The sequence below is a fragment of the Scyliorhinus canicula genome, chromosome 2 (assembly GCF_902713615.1).
Source record: "Scyliorhinus canicula chromosome 2, sScyCan1.1, whole genome shotgun sequence".
NCBI lineage: Eukaryota > Metazoa > Chordata > Chondrichthyes > Carcharhiniformes > Scyliorhinidae > Scyliorhinus > Scyliorhinus canicula.
Window position 1 is genome coordinate 154,728,248 of NC_052147.1, and position 19,749 is coordinate 154,747,996.

The 19,749-nt window shown below is 49.0% G+C and overlaps 1 protein-coding gene across 4 annotated transcripts in view; it reads left to right on the top strand.

The window, feature by feature from the left end:
• traf3ip1 (TNF receptor-associated factor 3 interacting protein 1) overlaps positions 1 to 19,749 on the top strand; it is a 225,321-nt gene that overhangs the window by 40,139 nt on the left and 165,433 nt on the right. For all 4 annotated transcript variants that reach the window (XM_038788046.1, XM_038788039.1, XM_038788053.1 and 1 more), the window contains exons 5-6: positions 3,106 to 3,522; positions 11,492 to 11,575. In XM_038788046.1, the coding sequence (XP_038643974.1) occupies positions 3,106 to 3,522; positions 11,492 to 11,575 (501 nt within the window). The remainder of the gene's footprint in view (positions 1 to 3,105; positions 3,523 to 11,491; positions 11,576 to 19,749) is intronic.

Consider the following 19,749-nt stretch of genomic DNA (forward strand, 5'->3'; position numbering starts at 1 on the left):
CGGACAGTGGCCCAGGGCCCGGATTTGAACCTGGGCCCTCAGCGCCGTAGGCTGCAGTGCTAACCACTGTGCCACCGCTGCCCCTAGTATTGATTTTTTTGAAGACTCATCTTAAAATGAGTTAATTGTGTTGTGCAAGTAGCATAATTGATATTAGTATTATTGTACATAATAAAACATTAAGGGAATTTTCCACTGTTTATAGAGAAATTATAAAAACATGTTTATGAATTCACTTTTCATGTTTGTCACTTCTTGTGCCTACTTAAGTAACTAGACTTGGTAAAGAAACTTGTTGGACATGAGGTGCTTTAAGATGTCTGGCAGACGTCAGACAGCATTGTTTATTTTTTGCTTTTACGTAGTTAGGAGGCAATAATTTAACCTGATGTCCAATTTATGAAACATTGTTATTAGTTGAATCAAAAGTGCACTTGATTTTGATATTGAGTAGTCTACAACAGTGAAAAAGTCCATACTTTTCTAGTATCTAGGTGTGTTTGTGCATGTTTCTGTATGTATTGTGCATGTAATAATAACCTTTATTAGTGTCACAAGTCGGCTTACATTAACACTGCAATGAGGTTACTGTGAAAATCCCCTAGTCGTCACACTCCGGCGCCTGTTCGGGTACACCGAGGGAGAATTCAGAATGTCCAATTCACCTAACAAGCATGTCTTTCAGGACTCCCGTAGGAAACCCATGCAGACACGTGGATAACGTTCTGACTCCGCACAATGACCCAAGCCAATTATTCTGTATCTTAAAATGTTACTGTTTTTCTTCTGTTTTTACATCTTGATGCTTAAATTTACTTTGATTTCCTATGTTTTTTTTTGCACCTTCTATCTCATAGTTGTCTCTGCGAATGTGTATTTTATTTATTTAATGTCACACTGTAGATTCTCAACATTGATTCCCAGCGTGTAAACTGGAATTCATAAAACCACAACATGCCTCACTCCCAACCATGGATAATAATGATAGTAATCTTTATTGTCACAAGCAGGCTTACATTAACACTGCAATGACGATACTGTGAAAAGCTCCTAGTCACCACGTTCCGGCGCCTGTTCAGGTACATAGAATTCAGAATGTCCAATTCACCTAACAGCACGTCTTTTGGGGCTTGTGGGAAGAAACCGAAGGAAACCCACACAAACACAGGGAGAACGTGCAGACTCTGCACAGACAGTGACCCAAGCCGGGAATCGAAACGGGGACCATGGCGCTGTGAAGCAATTGTGCTAACCACTGTGCTATTGTGCTACCCGATACCTGTCTTCTCTCCAACCCCCCCCCCCCCCCCCCCCCCCCCCCACCCACCCCAAATCCCCCCACCATTCACACCTCCCAGGCCCATCAAAACCTGTCCACAAAGTTGCGACAACTGGGCTCCGGCCCCCTCACCTCACTTCCGTTCATTAGCCAATTCGCGTTAGCTAGAGAGGTGGCCCCTGCCGGAGAGGTGGCCCCTGCCAGAGTCCCCTCCCCCCACATGCCCAACACCAAAGAAAAACACAATGTAAAGGTTCCCCCACACCCAGTCCTTCCAAACATCTCAACATAATAGACTATCACAGCTCTTGGTGGTTTGTTCACCTTCGGCTTCAGCTGGAGCGACCAGTGAGCCCTATCCAGCTTGTAGAAGATGGGGTCCTCCTCCTCCCCCCAACAACTTGCCGAACATCAGACCCTCAGGCAATCCCACACTCCGCAGATTCTGCTGTCGCGATCTGTTCTCCAGATCCTCCACTTTGGCTCTCAGCCCTTTGTTACTCTCCACCACCCTCTGCAGCTCCTCACCCAATGAGGTGAACTGGTCGCTGTGCCGTGACAATGCCTCCTCCACCCCCTTCAACAACCCTCCTTGCTCCTGCACCACCATCAATGTCTTTCCCAAAGCCTCCTTTATCGGGGTCAGTGTATCATTCACCAATCTCTTAAGCGAGGTCATCATCTCCTTCCGATACCTATTGAATTGTTTGGTGAACTGCTGCTCAAACTCCATGACCTCGGCCAGCTTGCTCCTGCCATCTTTCCTCCTACAGAATTCCGCATAGAACTACAGCGCTCAGGCAGACTATCGCTTGTGTGGTTAATAAAATTACCATATTGTTTGTCCTCTGGCTTAGCTTTTATTTCTTTTTAATATTGCCATATGTTCTAACTTTGAGGGTCAATATTTGTTCTGGAACTTTTTATCCTGTGCAGTCCTATGGGTGGCACGGTAGCACGGCGGTTAGCCCGGTTGCTTCACAGCGCCATGGTCCCAGGTTCAATTCCCGGCTTGGGTCACTGTCAGTGCGGAGTCTGCACATTTTCCCTGTGTCTGTGTGGGTTTCCTCCAGGTGCTCCGCAAGCCCCAAAAGATGTGCTGTTAGGTGATTTGGACATTCTGAATTCTTCCTTTGTCTATCCGAATAGGCGCTGGAATGTGGCGACTAGCGGATTTTAAGACATAAGACCATAAGACATAGGAGTGGAAGTAAGGCCATTTGGCCCATCGAGTCCACTCCGCCATTCAATCATGGCTGATGGGCATTTCAACTCCACCTCCCAACATTCTCCCCATAGCCCTTAATTCCTCGCGACATCAAGAATTTATCTATCTCTGCCTTGAAGCCATTTAGCGTCCCGGCCTCCACTGCACTCTGCGGCAATGAATTCCACAGGCCCACCACTCTCTGGCTGAAGAAATGTCTCCGCATTTCTGTTTTGAATTTACCCCCTCTAATTCTAAGGCTGTGCCCACGGGTCCTCGACTCCTCGCCTAACGGAAACAGTTTCTTTGCGTCCATCCTTTCTAAGCCATGTATTATCTTGTAAGTTTCTAGTAACTTCACAGTAACTTCATTGCAGTGTTAATGTAAGCCTACTTGTGACAATAAAGATTATTATTATTATTAGAGTGCTGCATTCTGGTTAAAGATTAAAGGATTTCATTGAAGCCACTCTACATGTTGATTCAGATATTCGTAAATTGAGTAGAAAGAGTCTGTTTACGTCCATTTGACAAAAAACCTCCACCATTTAATCTCTTTGGGTACCTATATATAATATTTCAATCATTTTTATGTTTATGAACCATACTTTGCTTTCAGGAAAGGAATGAGAATGGAATTAAGCATACCAGCGGAGACAAAAAAGAAAAGGAACAATCAAAGGAACAAGGGAAACCGATGGACAAAGAAAGGGACCGACACAAAGATGGTGATAGGCGAGAAAGGGGAAAGGAACATGAGAGGGACCGAACAAGAACAAAAGAAAGAGATCAGGAAAACCACAAGAATCGAGGGGATGGAGAAAAAGTGGAAAAAGATAAGAATCGAGATGGAGAAAAAGTGGAAAAGGACAAGATTAGAGGAGATGGAGAAAAGGACAAAGAGCGAAGCAAGGAAAGGGATAGAAACAAAGACAGGGTGAGAGAAAAAAGACAAAGAGATAAGGAGCGTGAGCATTCGAAAGACCAAGGCAGAGACCAAGAAGCGGATAGGGAACAGGACAAAATGGATAGAAGGGTAATTATTAATTGCATAACTTTTTTCAGTTAGTGGAATATGGCAACATTTTTACAGTCAAAATTATGGCAGTTAAACTTAGCAAATGTTTTGCAGATGTTGAAAGAATGTGTGCAGCAAAGTGCAAAACAAACTCATGTGATATTTTACACTCTGCAAACCAATTAAATTCCAGTTCGGCCAATTCATTAGGGATGGGCAATTAATGCTGCTCTTGCCAGCAACACCCCACATGTCATGAATGAATATTATAAAAAATAATTTCTGCTGAAGCCCATTTCTGACAAGTGTTGGTTTGTATATAATCTTTCAATTAATTTATACTCCTATTCCCAGAATTATTATTAAAAAAATTATTATGGGGCAATTTTAACATGGCCAATCCACCTTCCATGGGTTGTGGGAGTGAGACCTATGCAGACATGGGGAGAATGTGCAAACTCTACGCAGTGACCCTGGGGCCGGGATTGAACCTGGGTCCTTGGCACTGTAAGGCAGCAGTGTTAACCACTGCGCCACCATGCCACCCTCGTAATCCCAGAATTAAATGCCACATCTAACTTCTGTTTAACCTAGAAACTGTAGACAGTAAAGTTGTGAAATCATCTTAATAAAATGCAAATATAAGATTACATTATTCCTTAAATGATCTCTCCATATTACAGTGAAAATGGTAGTAAGACCATAAGACCTTAGGAACAGAATTAGGCCATTCGAGGCTGCTCTGCCATTCAATGATTTTTAAAAATGTTTTTATTGGGTTTTGCACATGATATGAATACAGGTATATACATAGCAAAGCAAAACACAAAGGATCTTGGAGATATGTAACAGGACAGGGTTTTTTTACCAGGTCGGACAGCCAATCTGCAGCCTTGGGTGATGCTGCTGACCGCCAGCCGAGCAGGATTCTACGCGGGTGATCTGCCCTCCTCCCCATGAAGAGATCTGGCTGATCTGATACCCTGAAGACTGTCACTTTTGGGCATGGCTCCACCCTCATCCCTATCACTTTGGACATTGCCTCGAAGAAAGTTGTCCAGTACCCAGCTAGTCTGGGGCAAGACCAGAACATGTGGGTGTGGTTGGTCGGGCCTCCTTGGCAACGTTCACATCTATCCTCCATCGAGTTCGTTGCCCGTTGCTATCTGGAATGTCTCCCGTCAGTTTGTCCAGTGTTATGAGTGTAGAGGGCCCTGAATTTCAATCCCCCCTCCCCCCCCGGTCCTGTCTCCACCGTTTAAAGATGGCATCAGTGGGTGCTGGCGTGAACCTGTGGTTATTGCAGCTAACCAGGCTTTGTCGGACATTTCAGTCAGTCCGAATTGCTGCCGTTGTTGGTTCCAAATCTGGAGGGTGACTAATCCACCAATGGGCTGCTGGAGTGTTTCTTGGATGGGGATGGTAGTGCTGCCATGGAGGGGCCCGGAGGAAGCTTCCTCCGTGCACATCCACTCAGCTTCTGGCTCCTTTATCCATCCCATCACTCTTTCCGCTGTTGCTGCCCAATGGTATAATTGTAGGTTTATGAGAGCTAGCCCTCCCCTGGATTTTGTTTTCTGTAGGACCTTCTTTGTGATCCTAGCATTCTTTCCCTCTCCCCATACAAATGCCATGATTAATTTGTCCAGTGAGTTCAAAAAGGCCTTCGGGATACAGATCTGGATGGATCTTAGTTGCAAGAGGTACCTGGGCAGTACGTTCATTTTGATCGTCTGTACTCTCCCGCCAGGGAGAGTGGGAGTGTGTTCCATCACTGCAGATTCTTTTTAACTTCCTCTGCCAGACTGGTCAGGTTCCATCTGTGGACCCCTGCCCAGTCATCGGCTATTTGAAATTTGTGTTCGGCTTGTTTCAACGGAAGTCCCATCAGTGCTGCCCCTCCCCCTTGCGGGTTCACCGGGAAAAATCTCGCTTTTGCTCATGTTGAGTTTGTAGCCCGAGAAGGCACCAAACCCGTTCAGGAGTGCGATGATTCCTTCCATGCTGCTTTGCTGGTCTGGGATCTGGAGGAGCAGGTCATCCGCATAGAGCGAGACTCTGTGCTCTCTGCCTCCTCTTTGGATCCCACTCCAGTTCTTTGCTGTTCTGCGATTGCTCATGGTTTGATTGCTAGGGCGAACAGCAGCCGGGACGACGGGCATCCCTGCCTGGTACCCCTTTGCAGCTGGAAGTACTGGGAGCTACTGTTGTTTGTCCGTACGCTCGCCATGGGAGCGTTGTACAGGAGCTTCACTCATGAGGTGAACCCTGTCCCTAGCCCGAACCGCTCCAGCACCTCAATGAGGTACTTCCACTCGACTCTGACGAAGGCCTTTTCTGTGTCCAGGGACATGATCACCTCAGGTGTTCTCTCCCCAGATGGGGTCATGATCACGTTCAGCAGGTGCCTGATGTTCGATGTTGGCTGTCTACTTTTGACAAAGCCTGTTTGATCCTCTGCGACCATCTCTGGTATGCAGTTCTCCAGCCTTTTGGCTAGGATCTTGGCCAATATTTTGGCGTCTATGTTTAGTAGCGAGAAGGGTCTGTATGAACTGCATTCAGTTGGGTCTTTCTCTTTCTTGGGTAATAGCAAAATTGAGGTTTGAAAAATGAAATGAAATGAAAATCGCTTATTGTCACAAGTAGGCTTCAAATGAAGTTACTGTGAAAAGCCCCTAGTCGCCACATTCCGGCGCCTGTTCGGGGAGGCTGGTACGGGAATTGAACCCGCGCTGCTGGCCTTGGTCTGCTTTAAAAGCCATCTATTTAGCCCACTGTGCTAAACGCATTGTGCTCGCATAAGTGGAAGTGTGCCCCTCGCCAGCGAATCTGTGAACATCTCCCGCAGTTGCGGGGCCTGTGCTGTCGTAAATGTTTTGTACAAGTCCACTGGGAACCCGTCTGGTCCCGGCACCTTCCCCGCCTGCATGGAGCTAATAGGAAGGAAACCGGAGCACCCGGAGGAAACCCACGCAGACACTGGGAGAATGTGCAGACTCTGCACAGACAGTATGCAGACTCTGCACAGACAGTAACCCAAGCCGGGAATCGAACCTGCGACCCTGGAGCTGTGAAGCGACTGTGCTAACCACTGTGCTACCCTGCTGCTCCTCACCCCGTGCCTGGTGGAGTTGGTGCACTGCTTTCCTCGTGGAGATCAGGTCAAGGTTTGTAATTTGTAGCTTTTGTCTCTCCGCCAGCCGCTCTACGGTCAGAGCCTCGGAGTATTTACACTCTACCTCCAGTATAGAGTCGACCAGCTGCTGCTTAGCCACTCTCTCCTCACTGTCTCTTTGAGCTTTAAAGGCGATAATTTCCCCTTTAATCACAACCTTTAGCGCCTCCCAGAACGTGGAGGGTGAGACCTTCCCGTTTTGGTTGCTTTTCGTGTACTCAGCTATGGCCTGTGATACTCTCTCACTGAAAGCCTTGTCGGGTAGCGCCAAATCTCCATGTGGGGCGTCGGGCACTGCCCATCTCCAACATCGCATCCATATAATGTGGTGCGTGGTCGGAGATTACGATTGCGGAGTATTCCGCCTTGACCGGCCCTGAAATCACTGATTTCCCGACCACAAAGAAGTAAATCCTTGAGTATACGTTGTGTACTGAGGAAAAGGAGGAGAAATCCTTCTCCCCTGGGTGGGTGAACCTCCATGGGTCCACCACCACCCCCATCTGCCCCATGAAGCGGCCGAGTTCCTTTGCCATGTTTAAAATCTTCCCCGTTTTCAGGTGCGACCTGTCTGTCCATGCGTCCTGTACACAGTTAAAGTCCCCTATGATCAGTCGGTGTGTCACTGTGTCAGGGATTTCCGCAATCGTCTTTTTAATGAACTTTGTCTCTTCCCAGTTGGGAGCGTACACGTTAACGTGTACTAACGGTGCCCGTCTAGGGCCCCGCTGACCATGACGTACTGTCCCCCTGGGACTGTTGCCGTCTTCGTCGCCTTGACCATCGTCCTCTTATTTATCAGAATAGCTACTCCCCTGGCCCTTGTCCCATAACAGGAATGGTAGGTCTGTCGCACCCAGCCCTTCCTTTAAAAAAATTTTTTTGTTATAAATTTAGTGTACCCAATCATTTTTCCAATTAAGGGGCAATTTAGAGTGGCCAATCCACTTAGCTTGCATGTTTTTGGGTTGTGAGGGTGAAACCCACACAAACACGGGGAGACTGTGCAAACTCCACACGGGCAGTGTCCCAGAGCTGGGATTGAACCTGGGACCTCAGCGCCGTGAGGCCGCAGTGCTAACCCACTGTGCCACCGTGCTGCCCCCACCCAGCCCTTCCTTACCTGTAGTTGGTCCTGCTCTCTTAGATGTGTCACTTGGAGGAAGACTATGTCGGCTCTCATGTTTCTTCGGTGGATGAAGACTCTGCATCTTTTCACTGGGCCGTTAAGTTTCCTGACATTCCAGGTGACTACCCTGATGGTTTTTTTTGTCTTCCCGCTCCTGTGGGATTAACCATGCTTACCTGGTGGACGCGCCCTTCCCTCCGGGGTTTCCCTTTGTTAGGTGCTGTCAAAGTTGGCTGCTGTGACTGCTTTCCCCATGCGGTCGGGTTCCTTCAGCAGGGGCTGTAAAAAAGGTGTTCTTTGCCCAGGTATGTGACCCAGAGCGTGGCTGGGTACAACATACCAAAGTGTTTGCCGCTCTTGTGTAGCGCTGCTTTTGCCCTGTTGAATTCTGCTCTGTGCTTGGCCAGGTCAGCCCCAGTGTCCTGATAAATACAGAGTCTGTGTCCTTCCCAACTGCAGTTCTTGGACTGCCTGACCCAGCACAGGATTCCTTCCCGGCCCCGGCCCTGGCGCCGGTGCAGTTTGGCTATGATGGCCCTTGGTTGTTCCCGGTCCTTGGGTTTTGGTCGCAATGACCGGTGGGCTCTGTCTATTTCTGGTGGGTTAGGGAAAGTCTCCCTTCTCATCAGGTTGCCCAGCATTTAGGCCCCATAGTTTGTGGGGTCTCTGCCTTCAGTTCCTTCTGGTAGGCCCATGATCCGCAGTTTCTGCCTCCTTATTCAATTCTCCTGGTCCTCAACCCTTCCCTTCAGGTTGCCCTGTGTTGTGACCATTCTCGCCGTCTTCTTTTCCAGAGCCACGATCCAATCACTCTGGTCAGTTACAGCTTTTTCAAGGTCCTTGATGGTGGCCTCTTGGGCCTCCAGTTTCTTTTCGGCCCTGCTCTGGCCACCGCATCTTTCACCTCGGCCTGTATGTCCGTTTTAATTTCCTGCTGGAGCCCCTTCAGTGCCTCTGAGAGGAATGCCGGCCAGTTCCCTGCCGGTGAGGGAGGGTTTTGTACTTAGCTGGTCTGCCGTTTTCGCTCCAGTGAGACTTGCGCTCCGCCGCCTCGTGCGCTGGTCTGCCTCTGCTCCAGACCCCTTCCACTTATGGTCTTCGTGCGACCCTGGACTGGCTTTTTCCCGTCATTTTTCTTTCTCATTCTCTTGTACCTCATCTTCTTAACGTTTGGGGAACAAATCAATGGGAATGTTTGGCGAGTTTTGTTAAAAAGTGACTGTTTCCCAGATCCGCAGGAAGGAGAGCCATCTGACTGCTCAGCCCAACGTTCGCACCGGAAGTCTCTGCCATTCAATCATGGCTGATCTTTTTCTCATTCCCATTCTCCTGCCTTCTCCCATAACCCCCAATCCCCTTATTATCCTATCTGATGTGGCGGTAATGTCACTGGGCCAGTAACCCAGCAACAGGCCAATGCCATGGGTTTGTATCCCACCATGGCAGCTGGTGGAATTTAAATTCATAGAACCTAGAACATACAGTGCAGAAAGAGGCCATTCGGCCCATCGAGTCTGCACCGACCCACTAAAGCCCTCACTTTCACCCTATCCCCGTAACCCAATAACCTCTCCTAAATTTTTTGGTCACTAAGGGCAATTTATCAAGGCCAATCACCTAACCTGCACGTCTTTGGACTGTGGGAGGAAACCGGAGCACCCGGAGGAAACCCACGCAGACACGGGGAGAATGTGCAAACTCCGCACAGACAGTGACCCAGCGGGGAATCAAACCTGGGACCCTGGCGCTGTGAAGCCATAGTGCTATCCACTTGTGCTACCGTGCTGCCCCTCAAGGCTTATTCAATTAATACACCTGAAATTGAAAGCTAGTCACAGTTTCATGGTTTACATTTAATAACACTAACTGTTGTAAAAACCCATCTGTCCTTTAGAGAAGGAAATCTGTCGTCCCTACCTGGTCTGGCCTACATGTAACTCTAGCTGACCAAGCCATTCATATCCGAGGTTCCCATCAATCTCAATGAAAGATAGTTAATTTCTTAGATGGTACCACACTGGAGCGGACTGTGCAGTCAGAGGAGGCTGCCAGGATTTTACAAAGACTGGTATGATTTGTTGGACTGATCGGTAGCTGATCAGATAAGTTCTCTATGGGCATATTAATTTCATTGTGGACAAAAATGAGGTATTGTATTGGTGAAAATCAGAGGTATATGTATGTAATCCTTGGGTGGGATAAAACTTGACCAAGAAGGAAGTTTAAAGATGCCTGTTTTAGTTAAGAATTTATTTAGATGATTCGTTGTTCTCCATAATCGTAAGAGTTGTAATAAAGAAGCAATAATACCTGGTTATAGAGTTTAAAAAGTTCAGTTCAAATTGAAATTCATCCTGGGGAAATGTTGTAGGTGTTTGGCTGCCACAGCATAAATCACCAGCACTGGAGGGCGCACTGTGGCTAATTCCTACTTGGTAAATTGGAATTCCCCAGTCTCAAAGCAGTGTTAAAAATTCATTCTATGGGATATGGGCATCACTGGCTGGGCCAGCTTTTATTGCCCATCCCTAACTAATGCAGCAACTAATTTGTACTCATCAGACAGCGATGTGATAATGGCCAAATAATTTGTTTTTGAGATGTTGATCGAGGGATAAATATTTGCCCTGCCACCAAGCATTGTTCCCCTGCTCTTCAAAATAGTGCCATCGGATCTTTCACATCCACCTAAGAGGGCAGATGGGGCCTCAGTTTAAGATTTAATCCAAAAGATGACACCTCCGATAGTGCAGCACTCCCTCTACTGCATTGGAGTGTCATCCTTGATTTTTGTGCTCAAGCCCTGGAATGGGATCTTGAACCTTGTGATTCAGAGGTATGAGGTATATGGGGCTGTTTAGCCCACTGGGTTAAATAGCTGGCTTTGAAAGCAGACCAAGCCTCCCCGAACAGGCGCCGGAATGTGGCGACTAGGGGCTTTTCACAGTACCTTCATTGAAACCTACTCGTGACAATAAGCAATTTTCATTTTTCATTTCATTAAGTGCTACCAACCGAACCATGGCTAACTCTTCTTTTTTTAAATTTTAGAGTACCCAATTATTTTTTCCAATTAAGGGGTAAGTTAGCATGGCCAATCCACCTACCCTGCATATCTTTGGGTTGTGGGAATGAGACCCACGCCGACATGGGGGAAAAAGTACAAACTCCACATGGACAGTGACTCGGGGCCAGGATTGATCCTGGGTCCTCAACGCCGTAGACGCAGTGCAAATCACTGCGCCACCAAGCCGTGGCTAACTTTAAAAAAAAAAAATTTAGATTACCCAATTATTTTTTCCAATTAAGTGGCAATTTTTAGCGTGGCCAATCCACCTACACTGCACATTTTTGGGTTGTGGGGGTGAAACCCACGCAGACACGGGGAGAATGTGCAAACTCCACACGGACAGTGACCCAGAGCCGGGATCGAACCTGGGACCTCAGCGCCGTGAGGCGGTCGTGCTAACCACTAGGCCACCGTGCTGCCCTCGCCGTGGCTAACTTGAGAGCTATGCATAATATTTTTTTTCAAAATTCATCCTTGGGATGTGAGCATTACTTGTAAGGCCAGCACTTACTTTCCATCCCTGATTGCCTTTGCGAATGTTGTGCCTTCTTGAACCACTGCAATCCATATGATAGCTTTCTCTGTTTTAATGCTGCATTTTATTCTGTAGCCTAAAGTTGCAGCTGATGAAAAGTCACACAAGCAGCTTCCAGAGGTGATGAAGAAGGACATCAAAATTGATGTAGACCAGGAGGTATGCAACGTATGATTAACCTGGAAGAAGCTTTGTTGCGGAAACTATTTATTGTCGGGAAATATACACTTTATAAGCGAACTGATGCACTCAGTTAAACCAATCAAAAAAAATCATTAACCAATGTTTGTAAAATTAAAACATCTCCCTATATGTGCATTTTGTAAAGCAAAAGAAAGGTAGATTTTTGTTACCATTTTTATGTGGACTTGTTCTTCAAATACCCTTTTGGCTGGTTGTTTTGGAATAGAAATAGAATAATTCCATTCCAAATCCCAAAAGCAAAAATGCAGCTAAGCTGCATGTGTTTGCTACAGCATCAGAGGTGTCAGAACTAGCATTGGGGCTTTGTCTAATTTTGCCCTATGTTTTTTAAAATTCATTTTCCATTGTGTATATTATTACATCAGTCATTCTTCGGAAATCATTGTGTGCTTCAGGACATTATTGAAAACTAGAAGCTCCTTTATAATGTGTATAAACTCTAAAGTATAAATTTCAATTGAGCAGAAAGTAAATTGTAGCTTTGTTTTTGCTTCTGGTCATGAAGATGTGCAAAATTGTTATACATACTCAGGAGCAGAATCTTGGATAGAGGATCTAAGTTGAAGCTATGAAGGGAAAAAGCCAACACTGGAAAGGCGAAGTAGTACTAACAACATTTGTTAGAAAGATCAGACTGGTTTCTCCGATAACTCTTGCAATAAGCATGGCACTTGATTGGTGCTGAATTGTTGGTTGCAACCATATAGCAAAAGAGGCCTTTCATCTGGCCTCAGTTAGTTATGATTAGGCAGGGGTTCAGATCACTATCCAGAAATACTTTTTGACAGAGAATTAGGCTTGGCTTACCGGGGACACTTGCTGTCCAGGGTTACACATTAAATTATTGGAAAATTTGAGAAGAAAGATAGACTGAGGACAGCTTATATGTCATGAATTCTGTCATCATAAATACATATGTGAGCAAATTGGGACTATTTTAAGCTTCCTTTGAAAATCTGAGCAGAATGGCTCAGTCTTTGTGGCGTAAACTTGACATCTTTGTTATAGTTATCTCCTCCTTATTAAGTCCCTCAGGATCATAGATAACTTGCTTCCACTCTCGTTTGATGCATTCTGGAAAGGTTGATAAGTCCAATGTGTGATCTGTAAACTTGACCACTTGTGAGGCATGTGATCATTGAAGGGTCAGGTATACAGGTCCTTTGGAAGTTTGTGCACTCTCTCCAAAGCCACAACTTCACTTTTCTGTGTTCCCAACTAAGTCATTCAATGTGTTCAGTCCCTTTCCAAATTAAACTTCTTTATTTTGGTCGCCCACAGGCCAGGGACTCCCATGATAGAATAGATCGGTGGGGCTGTTTGACCTCTTCAGAGATGCTTTGAGGATACCCCTAAAGCATGTCTGTTGTCCTCCTGGGAGTCTCCTGTCACAACCAAGTTCTGAGCAGTTGCTTAGGAAGTCTGGTGTCAAGTAAATAAACAACCTGCCCTACTCAGTGGAGCTGTTTTTGAGTGATTACGGCCTTGATGCTAGGTATATTGGTTCGGGAGAAGACACTGCTGATAAATCATTTTTATTTGCGAAGGCACCTCTTATAGTATTCCTCCATTGCTTTGAAGTGCCTATTCTACACGCTGTTCAAGTATCTAAAGCATATGGGAGTGCAGGGATCACTGCTGCCCGGTAAAGCATGGCCTTAGTCTTGGGCTTGAGAACCTAGTCCTCAAATACTCTTTTTCTTTGCTGGCTGAAGGCTGAGCTGGCACATTAGTGGCAATCCATTCCGTTAAAGACCAGTTTAATTGTCAAATTGCACTGTTGGGATGAGGGAGGAGAAGATGTGGTTCTCTGCATAGGTGCTGAAGTGAATGCACCCACAGAGTATGACCAGGATACCAGAAGAGTCCTGCTTCAAATCGTGTCATGGAATCTTTTACATTGAGAAGGCAGATGAGGTCTTGGTGTAAAGACTCTGGCACATGTAAGAGGGTAATGCTCCCTCAGTACCTCACAGGCGTGTCAGCTGAGATTATGTGCTCATCCAAAACCTCAATCAAAGTTGTGAATGCTGCTCATTTAACTTCTGCTGACACATGAAAGGAAAGTTAACTTTTAGAAATGTCTTGCTGTTACAGCTATGTAGAGTCATAAAAAATGGTAATTTAGATGAAGCCATTTTGCCCATCCCACCTTATACCCCCACGAGGACCACGGGGAAACCATTGTTGATCTCCCCATGGGACCCATGGAGTCCGAGCTTCCCAGGTAGGGAGCGGAGGCCAACCAGCTACTGCTCGTTAAAGATTACACATAAAAACCGCCCAAGTAGGGCCTGGTGTGGTTAGTTCTCCCAGGAAGAACTGGATTGTGAGCGAGTTACTGCTGTCAGCAGAATATTGTATGTAGTTCAATAAATCGTTGTTTCACAACCGATGATTTCCTCAAATTACTACATCACCCAAACACCCAACCTGGTGTTGTTGGCTGATGGACAGAGGATTGAGTCAGCAACATCAGTGCGATAATGTAATTTCAGTACCTGCATGAAGAAACTGGTCATTGATTTCAGAAGCACGGTAACATAGTGGTTAGCACAGTTGCTTCACGGCTCCAGGGTCCCAGGTTCGATTCCCGGCTTGGGTCACTGTCTGTGTGGAGGCTGCACGTCCTCCCCGTGTGTGCGTGGGTTTCCTCCGGGTGCTCCGATTTCCTCCCACAGTCGAAAGATGTACAGGCTAGATGGATTGGTCATTCTAAATTGCCATTAGTGTCCAAAAAGGTTAAGTGGGGTTACGGTGATAAAGGGGCTAGGGTGGAGGCGTGGGGCTTGAGTAGGGTGCTCTTTCCAAAGGCCGGTGCAGACTCGATGGGTTGAATGGCCTCCTGTACTGTAAATTCTATGATTCTATGAATGTGAATATTGTACACCATTCAAAATGGAGCTGGAGATGTTCCTGCAAGCAGAACACATTTCAAGTTATAATGATGGCAAGATTGACAACAGTACTGGTACCAAACATTGTGAACTCCTCCAACTTGCTTGATTGGCTGTGGGAGTCATGGAGCAAAATCCCAGAGATACTTTTTCTGAAATTGGCGCAACATATTTTCTTTTGTTCCAGGCAATTATGTGGCTGCAGAGAGGTGCACAGGGTGGGAAGGGCCAAATTATTTGTGTAGGTTTCATCATGTGGGATGGGACAGGCTCGATAGATCACCTGGACTATTCATTTTCTTTTCTCTTAAATTTAAAGTGCCAAATTCTTCTTTTTTCCCAATTAAGGGTCAATTTAGCGTGGCCAATCCACCTATCCTGCACATCTTTGGGTTGTGAGGGTGAGACCACGCAGACATGGGGAGAATATGCAAACTCCACACGGACAGTGACCCTGGGCTGAGATTGAACCCAGATCCTCGGTGCCGCAAAGCAGCAGTGCTAATCACTGTACCATTGTGCTGCCGGTATTCTTTCCTTTTTTATATTAGTTGCTAAAAGCATTGAGTATTCACGCTCAGTGTGCAGTGAAAGACTTCCGGTGGCTGCGATGACATAGGAAGCCACACATTTGGGAGCTCCTGTTTTAAACGGACTTTTCGGCTCTTTTTAGAGCCCAAAACGGAAATTTTTCGACGTCTCCCGGTGGGGGAAGGTGTGCTGAACAACTTTCCCCGCAGTCCATGACTCGAACTCGGAGTGGAAGGGGGGAAAAAACGGCAGCAGCTCCCCAGAAAAAACGGGGGAAGGAATCCAAGATGGCAGCCGGAGGAGCTCCAGAGGAGTGGAGGCTGTGGGCCCAGGAGCAACAAGCTGCTCTCCTGCGCTGCTTTACAGACTTCAAGGCTGAGGTACTCAGCTCTCTGCAGGAAACAAACAGAAGGCTGTCGGAGATTCAGACCACCCAGGGTGCTGCCATCAAGGAGTTGCAGACGCAGGCCACTGAACGAGAGGAGGAGGCCGTGGTCCTCGTGAGTAAGGTGGAGGGGCACGAGGCACTCCACAAGAAGTGGCAGGAACGCTTCGAGGAGCTTGATCACTGCATGAGGCGGAAAAACTTGCGGATCTTGGGCCTAGCGGAGGGGCTGGAGGGGTCGGACCTGACAACCTACGTGGCTATAATGCTGAACTCGCTAGTGGGGGCCGGGTCTTTCCATCTGCCCTTGGAGCTGGAGGGAGCGCACAGGGTGCTGGCCAGGAGGCCTAAGGAAAATGAACCCCGCGTGCGGTGCTGGTGAGGTTCCACCGGTTCAGTGATCGGGAGTGTGTGCTGCGCTGGGCCAAGAAGGTGAAGAGCAGCAAGTGGGAGAATGAGGTAGTACGGATCTACCAGGATTGGAGTGCGGAGGTGGCTAAGCGGCGGTCCGGATTTAATCGGACGAAAGAGGTGCTTTACAGGCAAAAGATAAAGTTCGGAATGTTACAGTCCGCGCGCCTGTGGGTAACTTATTCGGACCGGCATTATTATTTCGATTCGCCGGAGGAGGCGTGGGCCTTCGTGCGGACGGAGAAACTGGACTTGAACAAGGGGTTGGGGGTTACGGGGTCGGTTGTAATATTTTAGTGCTGGATTCTGCTGTTGCTGTGTTCTCTTTTTTTTTGTACTTTTGCAATTTTGATATGGTTATTTACGGGGGTGTTGTTCTGCTATGTTTTATTTTGCTGTGGGGCATTGTTTGAGTTGTGTACCTTGCGGGGAGGGTCGGGGGGGTTTGTTGTATTCTATGCCGGGTTGGGGGTATGGAGTGGGGCTGGTATTTGGGAGCTGCGTCAGAAGGCAGTGCGAAAGTGCGGGCTTTCCTCTGGTTTCCCGCGCTGCGGGGCTGGGGGGCGGAGACAGTGACGGGGGGAGGCGGGGCCTTAACTGGTTCTTCCCCGCGCTGGAGCGGTGCCTGGAGGAGGGATAGATTGGGGGATGATCCCACTTTGGGAGGGGTCGGGTTATTGGCGGGAGTTTCCGGGGTCAGCAGAAGTTAGCTGACCCACGGAAGTACAATGGAGGACGGTTCGCGGCTGGGAGGGTTCCTAGCCTGGGGGGGAAGGGAGGGGGGGAAAGGGGAATACCGGATTGCTGCTGGTAGGGTCAAGAAGGAGCTGGTGGGGGCTGGGGGGACAGAGGTGAGGTGTTGTCGCTGTGGGGACTGGGTCGGGCAGGGGGTGCTGGCCTGGGGACGGGCAGTCAACGGGCTATGGCTAGTCGACGGGGGAGGGGGGCGAAACGCCCTCTGATCCGGTTGGTCACCTGGAATGCGAGAGGGTTGAATGGGCCGGTGAAGCGGTCGAGGGTACTGGCTCATCTGAAGGGGCTAAAGGCAGATGTGGCAATGCTTCAGGAGACCCACCTGAAGGTGGCGGACCAGGTCCGCCTGAGGAAGGGATGGGTGGGGCAGGTTTTCCACTCTGGGTTGGATGTGAAGAACCGGGGAGTGGCGATTCTGGTGGGGAAAAATATGTTGTTTGAGGCATCGGAGGTGGTGGCGGATAAGGGGGGTAGGTATGTTATGGTTAGGGGCAGGCTACAAGGAGAGAAGGTGGTACTGGCTAGTGTGTAGGCCCCAAATTTGACAATGCGGGCTTTATGAGGCGTATGTTGGGACGGGTCCCGGATCTGGAGGCGGGAGGTCTGATCATGGGGGGGGGGACTTTAATACGGTGTTGGATCCTTCACTGGATCGGTCCAGCTCTAGGACGGGTAGGAGGCCGGCGGCGGCCAAGGTACTGAGAGAGTTTATGGACCAGATGGGTGGGGTGGATCCATGGAGGTTTGTGAGGCCGAGGGCACGCGAGTACTCTTTCTTCTCCCACGTACATAGAGTCTACTCTTGGATAGATTTCTTTGTGGTGAGTAGGGGACTGATTCCGAGAGTGGAGGAGGTCGAGTATTCGGCCATTGCAATCTCCGACCACGCTCTGCATAGGATAGAGTTGGAGATGGGGGAGGTGCGGGACCAGCGCCCGTTGTGGCGGTTGGATGTGGGGTTGTTGGCGGAGGAGGAGGTGTGTAGGAGGGTCCGGGCAAGTATTGAGGGGTACCTCGAGGTGAATGATACGGGGGAGGTTCAGGTGGGGATGGTCTGGGAAGCCCTGAAGGCAGTGATTCGTGGGGGGCTGATATCCATCCGGGCACACAGGGAGAGGAGCGAGAGGAGTGAGAGGGATAGACTGGTGGGAAAGATGCTGGAGGTGGACAGGAGGTATGCAGAGGCACCAGAGGAGGGACTGTTGGGGAGAGGCGCAGCCTGTAGGCTAAATTTGATTTGCTGACCACTAGAAAGGCGGAGGCACAGTGGAGGAAGGCACAAGGGGCAGTGTACGAACATGGTGAAAAGGCGAGTAGGATGCTGGCTCATCAGCTCCGCAAGCGGGATGCGGCTAAGGAAATTGCTGGAGTGAGAGACGAGAGTGGGAATGTGGTGCGGAAGGGGGTAGAGGTGAATGAGGTCTTCAAGGACTTTTACGGGGAACTGTACCGGTCGGAGCCAACGGGGGAGAGGAGGGGAATGGAGAGGTTCCTTGACGGGCTTTCTTTCCCGAAGGTGCAGGAGGAGAAGGTGGAGGGGTTGGGTGCGCCGATTGAGCTGGAGGAGCTAGTTAAGGGGATCGGGCAGATGCAGTCAGGGAAGGCACCGGGGCCGGATGGGTTCCCAGTGGAATTTTATAAAAAGTTTGTGGACCTAGTGGGCCCCTTGCTGGTGCGGACACTCAACGAAGCGTAGGAAGGGGGGGGACTTTGCCCCCGACGATGTCGCGGGCACTGATCTCGTTAATTTTAAAGAGGGACAAGGACCCCCAGCAGTGTGGTTCACACAGGCCCATATCTCTCCTCACCGTGGATGCTAAGGTGCTGGCAAAAATCCTGGCCACCAGGATAGAGGACTGTGTGCCAGGGGTTGTGCACGAGGACCAGACAGGTTTTGTGATGGGAAGGCAGCTGAACACGAATGTGCGGAAATTGTTGAATGTCATCATGATGCCGGCGATTGAGGGGGAGGCCGAGATAGTGGTGGCGCTGGATGCGGAGAAGGCCTTCGATAGAGTGGAGTGGGGGTACCTATGGGAGGTGTTGGGGAGGTTTGGATTTGGTGAAGGGTTCATTAGATGGGTAAGGTTGCTATATGAGGCCCCGATGGCGTGCGTGGCCACGAATAGGAGGAGGTCTGAGTACTTCTGGCTTTACCGAGGGACCAGGCAGGGTTGCCCCCGGCCCCCTTGTTGTTTGCACTGGCAATCAAGCCGCTGGCGATGGTGTTGAGGGATTCAGAGAGGTGGAGAGGCTTGGTGCGAGGTGGAGAGGAACATAGGGTGTCGTTGTATGCCGATGACCTGTTACTGTATGTGGCGGACCTGGTGGGAGGGATGCCGGGGGTGATGGAGTTGCTGGCTGAGTTCGGGACCTTTTCAGGTTATAAATTAAATTTAGGCAGGAGTGAGGTGTTTGTGGTGCACCCTGGAGACCAGGAGGAAGGAATTGGTAGGCTCCCACTTAGGTGGGCAGGGGAGAGCTTTAGGTACCTGGGGTGCAGGTGGCCAGGGACTGGGGGACTCTTCACAAGCATAATTTCACCAGACTTGTAGATCAGATGGAGGAGCAGTTCAAGAGGTGGGACATGCTGCCATTATCGTTGGCGGGGAGGGTACAGTCTATCAAAATGACGGTGCTTCCGAGGTTCTTGTTCCTCTTTCAGTGCCTGCCCATCTTCATCCCCAGGGCCTTCTTTAGGAGAGTGACTAGCAGTATTTTGAGCTTTGTGTGGGCGCATGGGACTCCGAGAGTGAAGAGGGTGTTCCTGGAGCGAGGGAGGGATAGAGGCGGGCTGGCGCTGCCCAACCTTCTGGGGTACTATTGGGCGGCCAATGTGTCAATGGTGCGTAAATGGGTGATGGAGGGGGGAGGGGCGGCGTGGAAAAGAATGGAGATGGCGTCATGTAGAGGTACGAGCCTGGGTGCCATGGTAACGGCGCCGTTGCCGCTCTCCCCTAAGAGGTTTACCACGAGCCCGGTGGTGGCGGCGACCCTAAGAATCTGGGGACAGTGGAGGCGGCATAGGGGGGAAACAGGGGGCTCGATGGAGGCTCCACTGGGTGGCAACCATCGGTTCATCCCGGGGAACAAGGATGGGGGATTTAGGGGATGGCAAAGGGCGGGCATCAGCAAATTGAGGGACCTGTTTA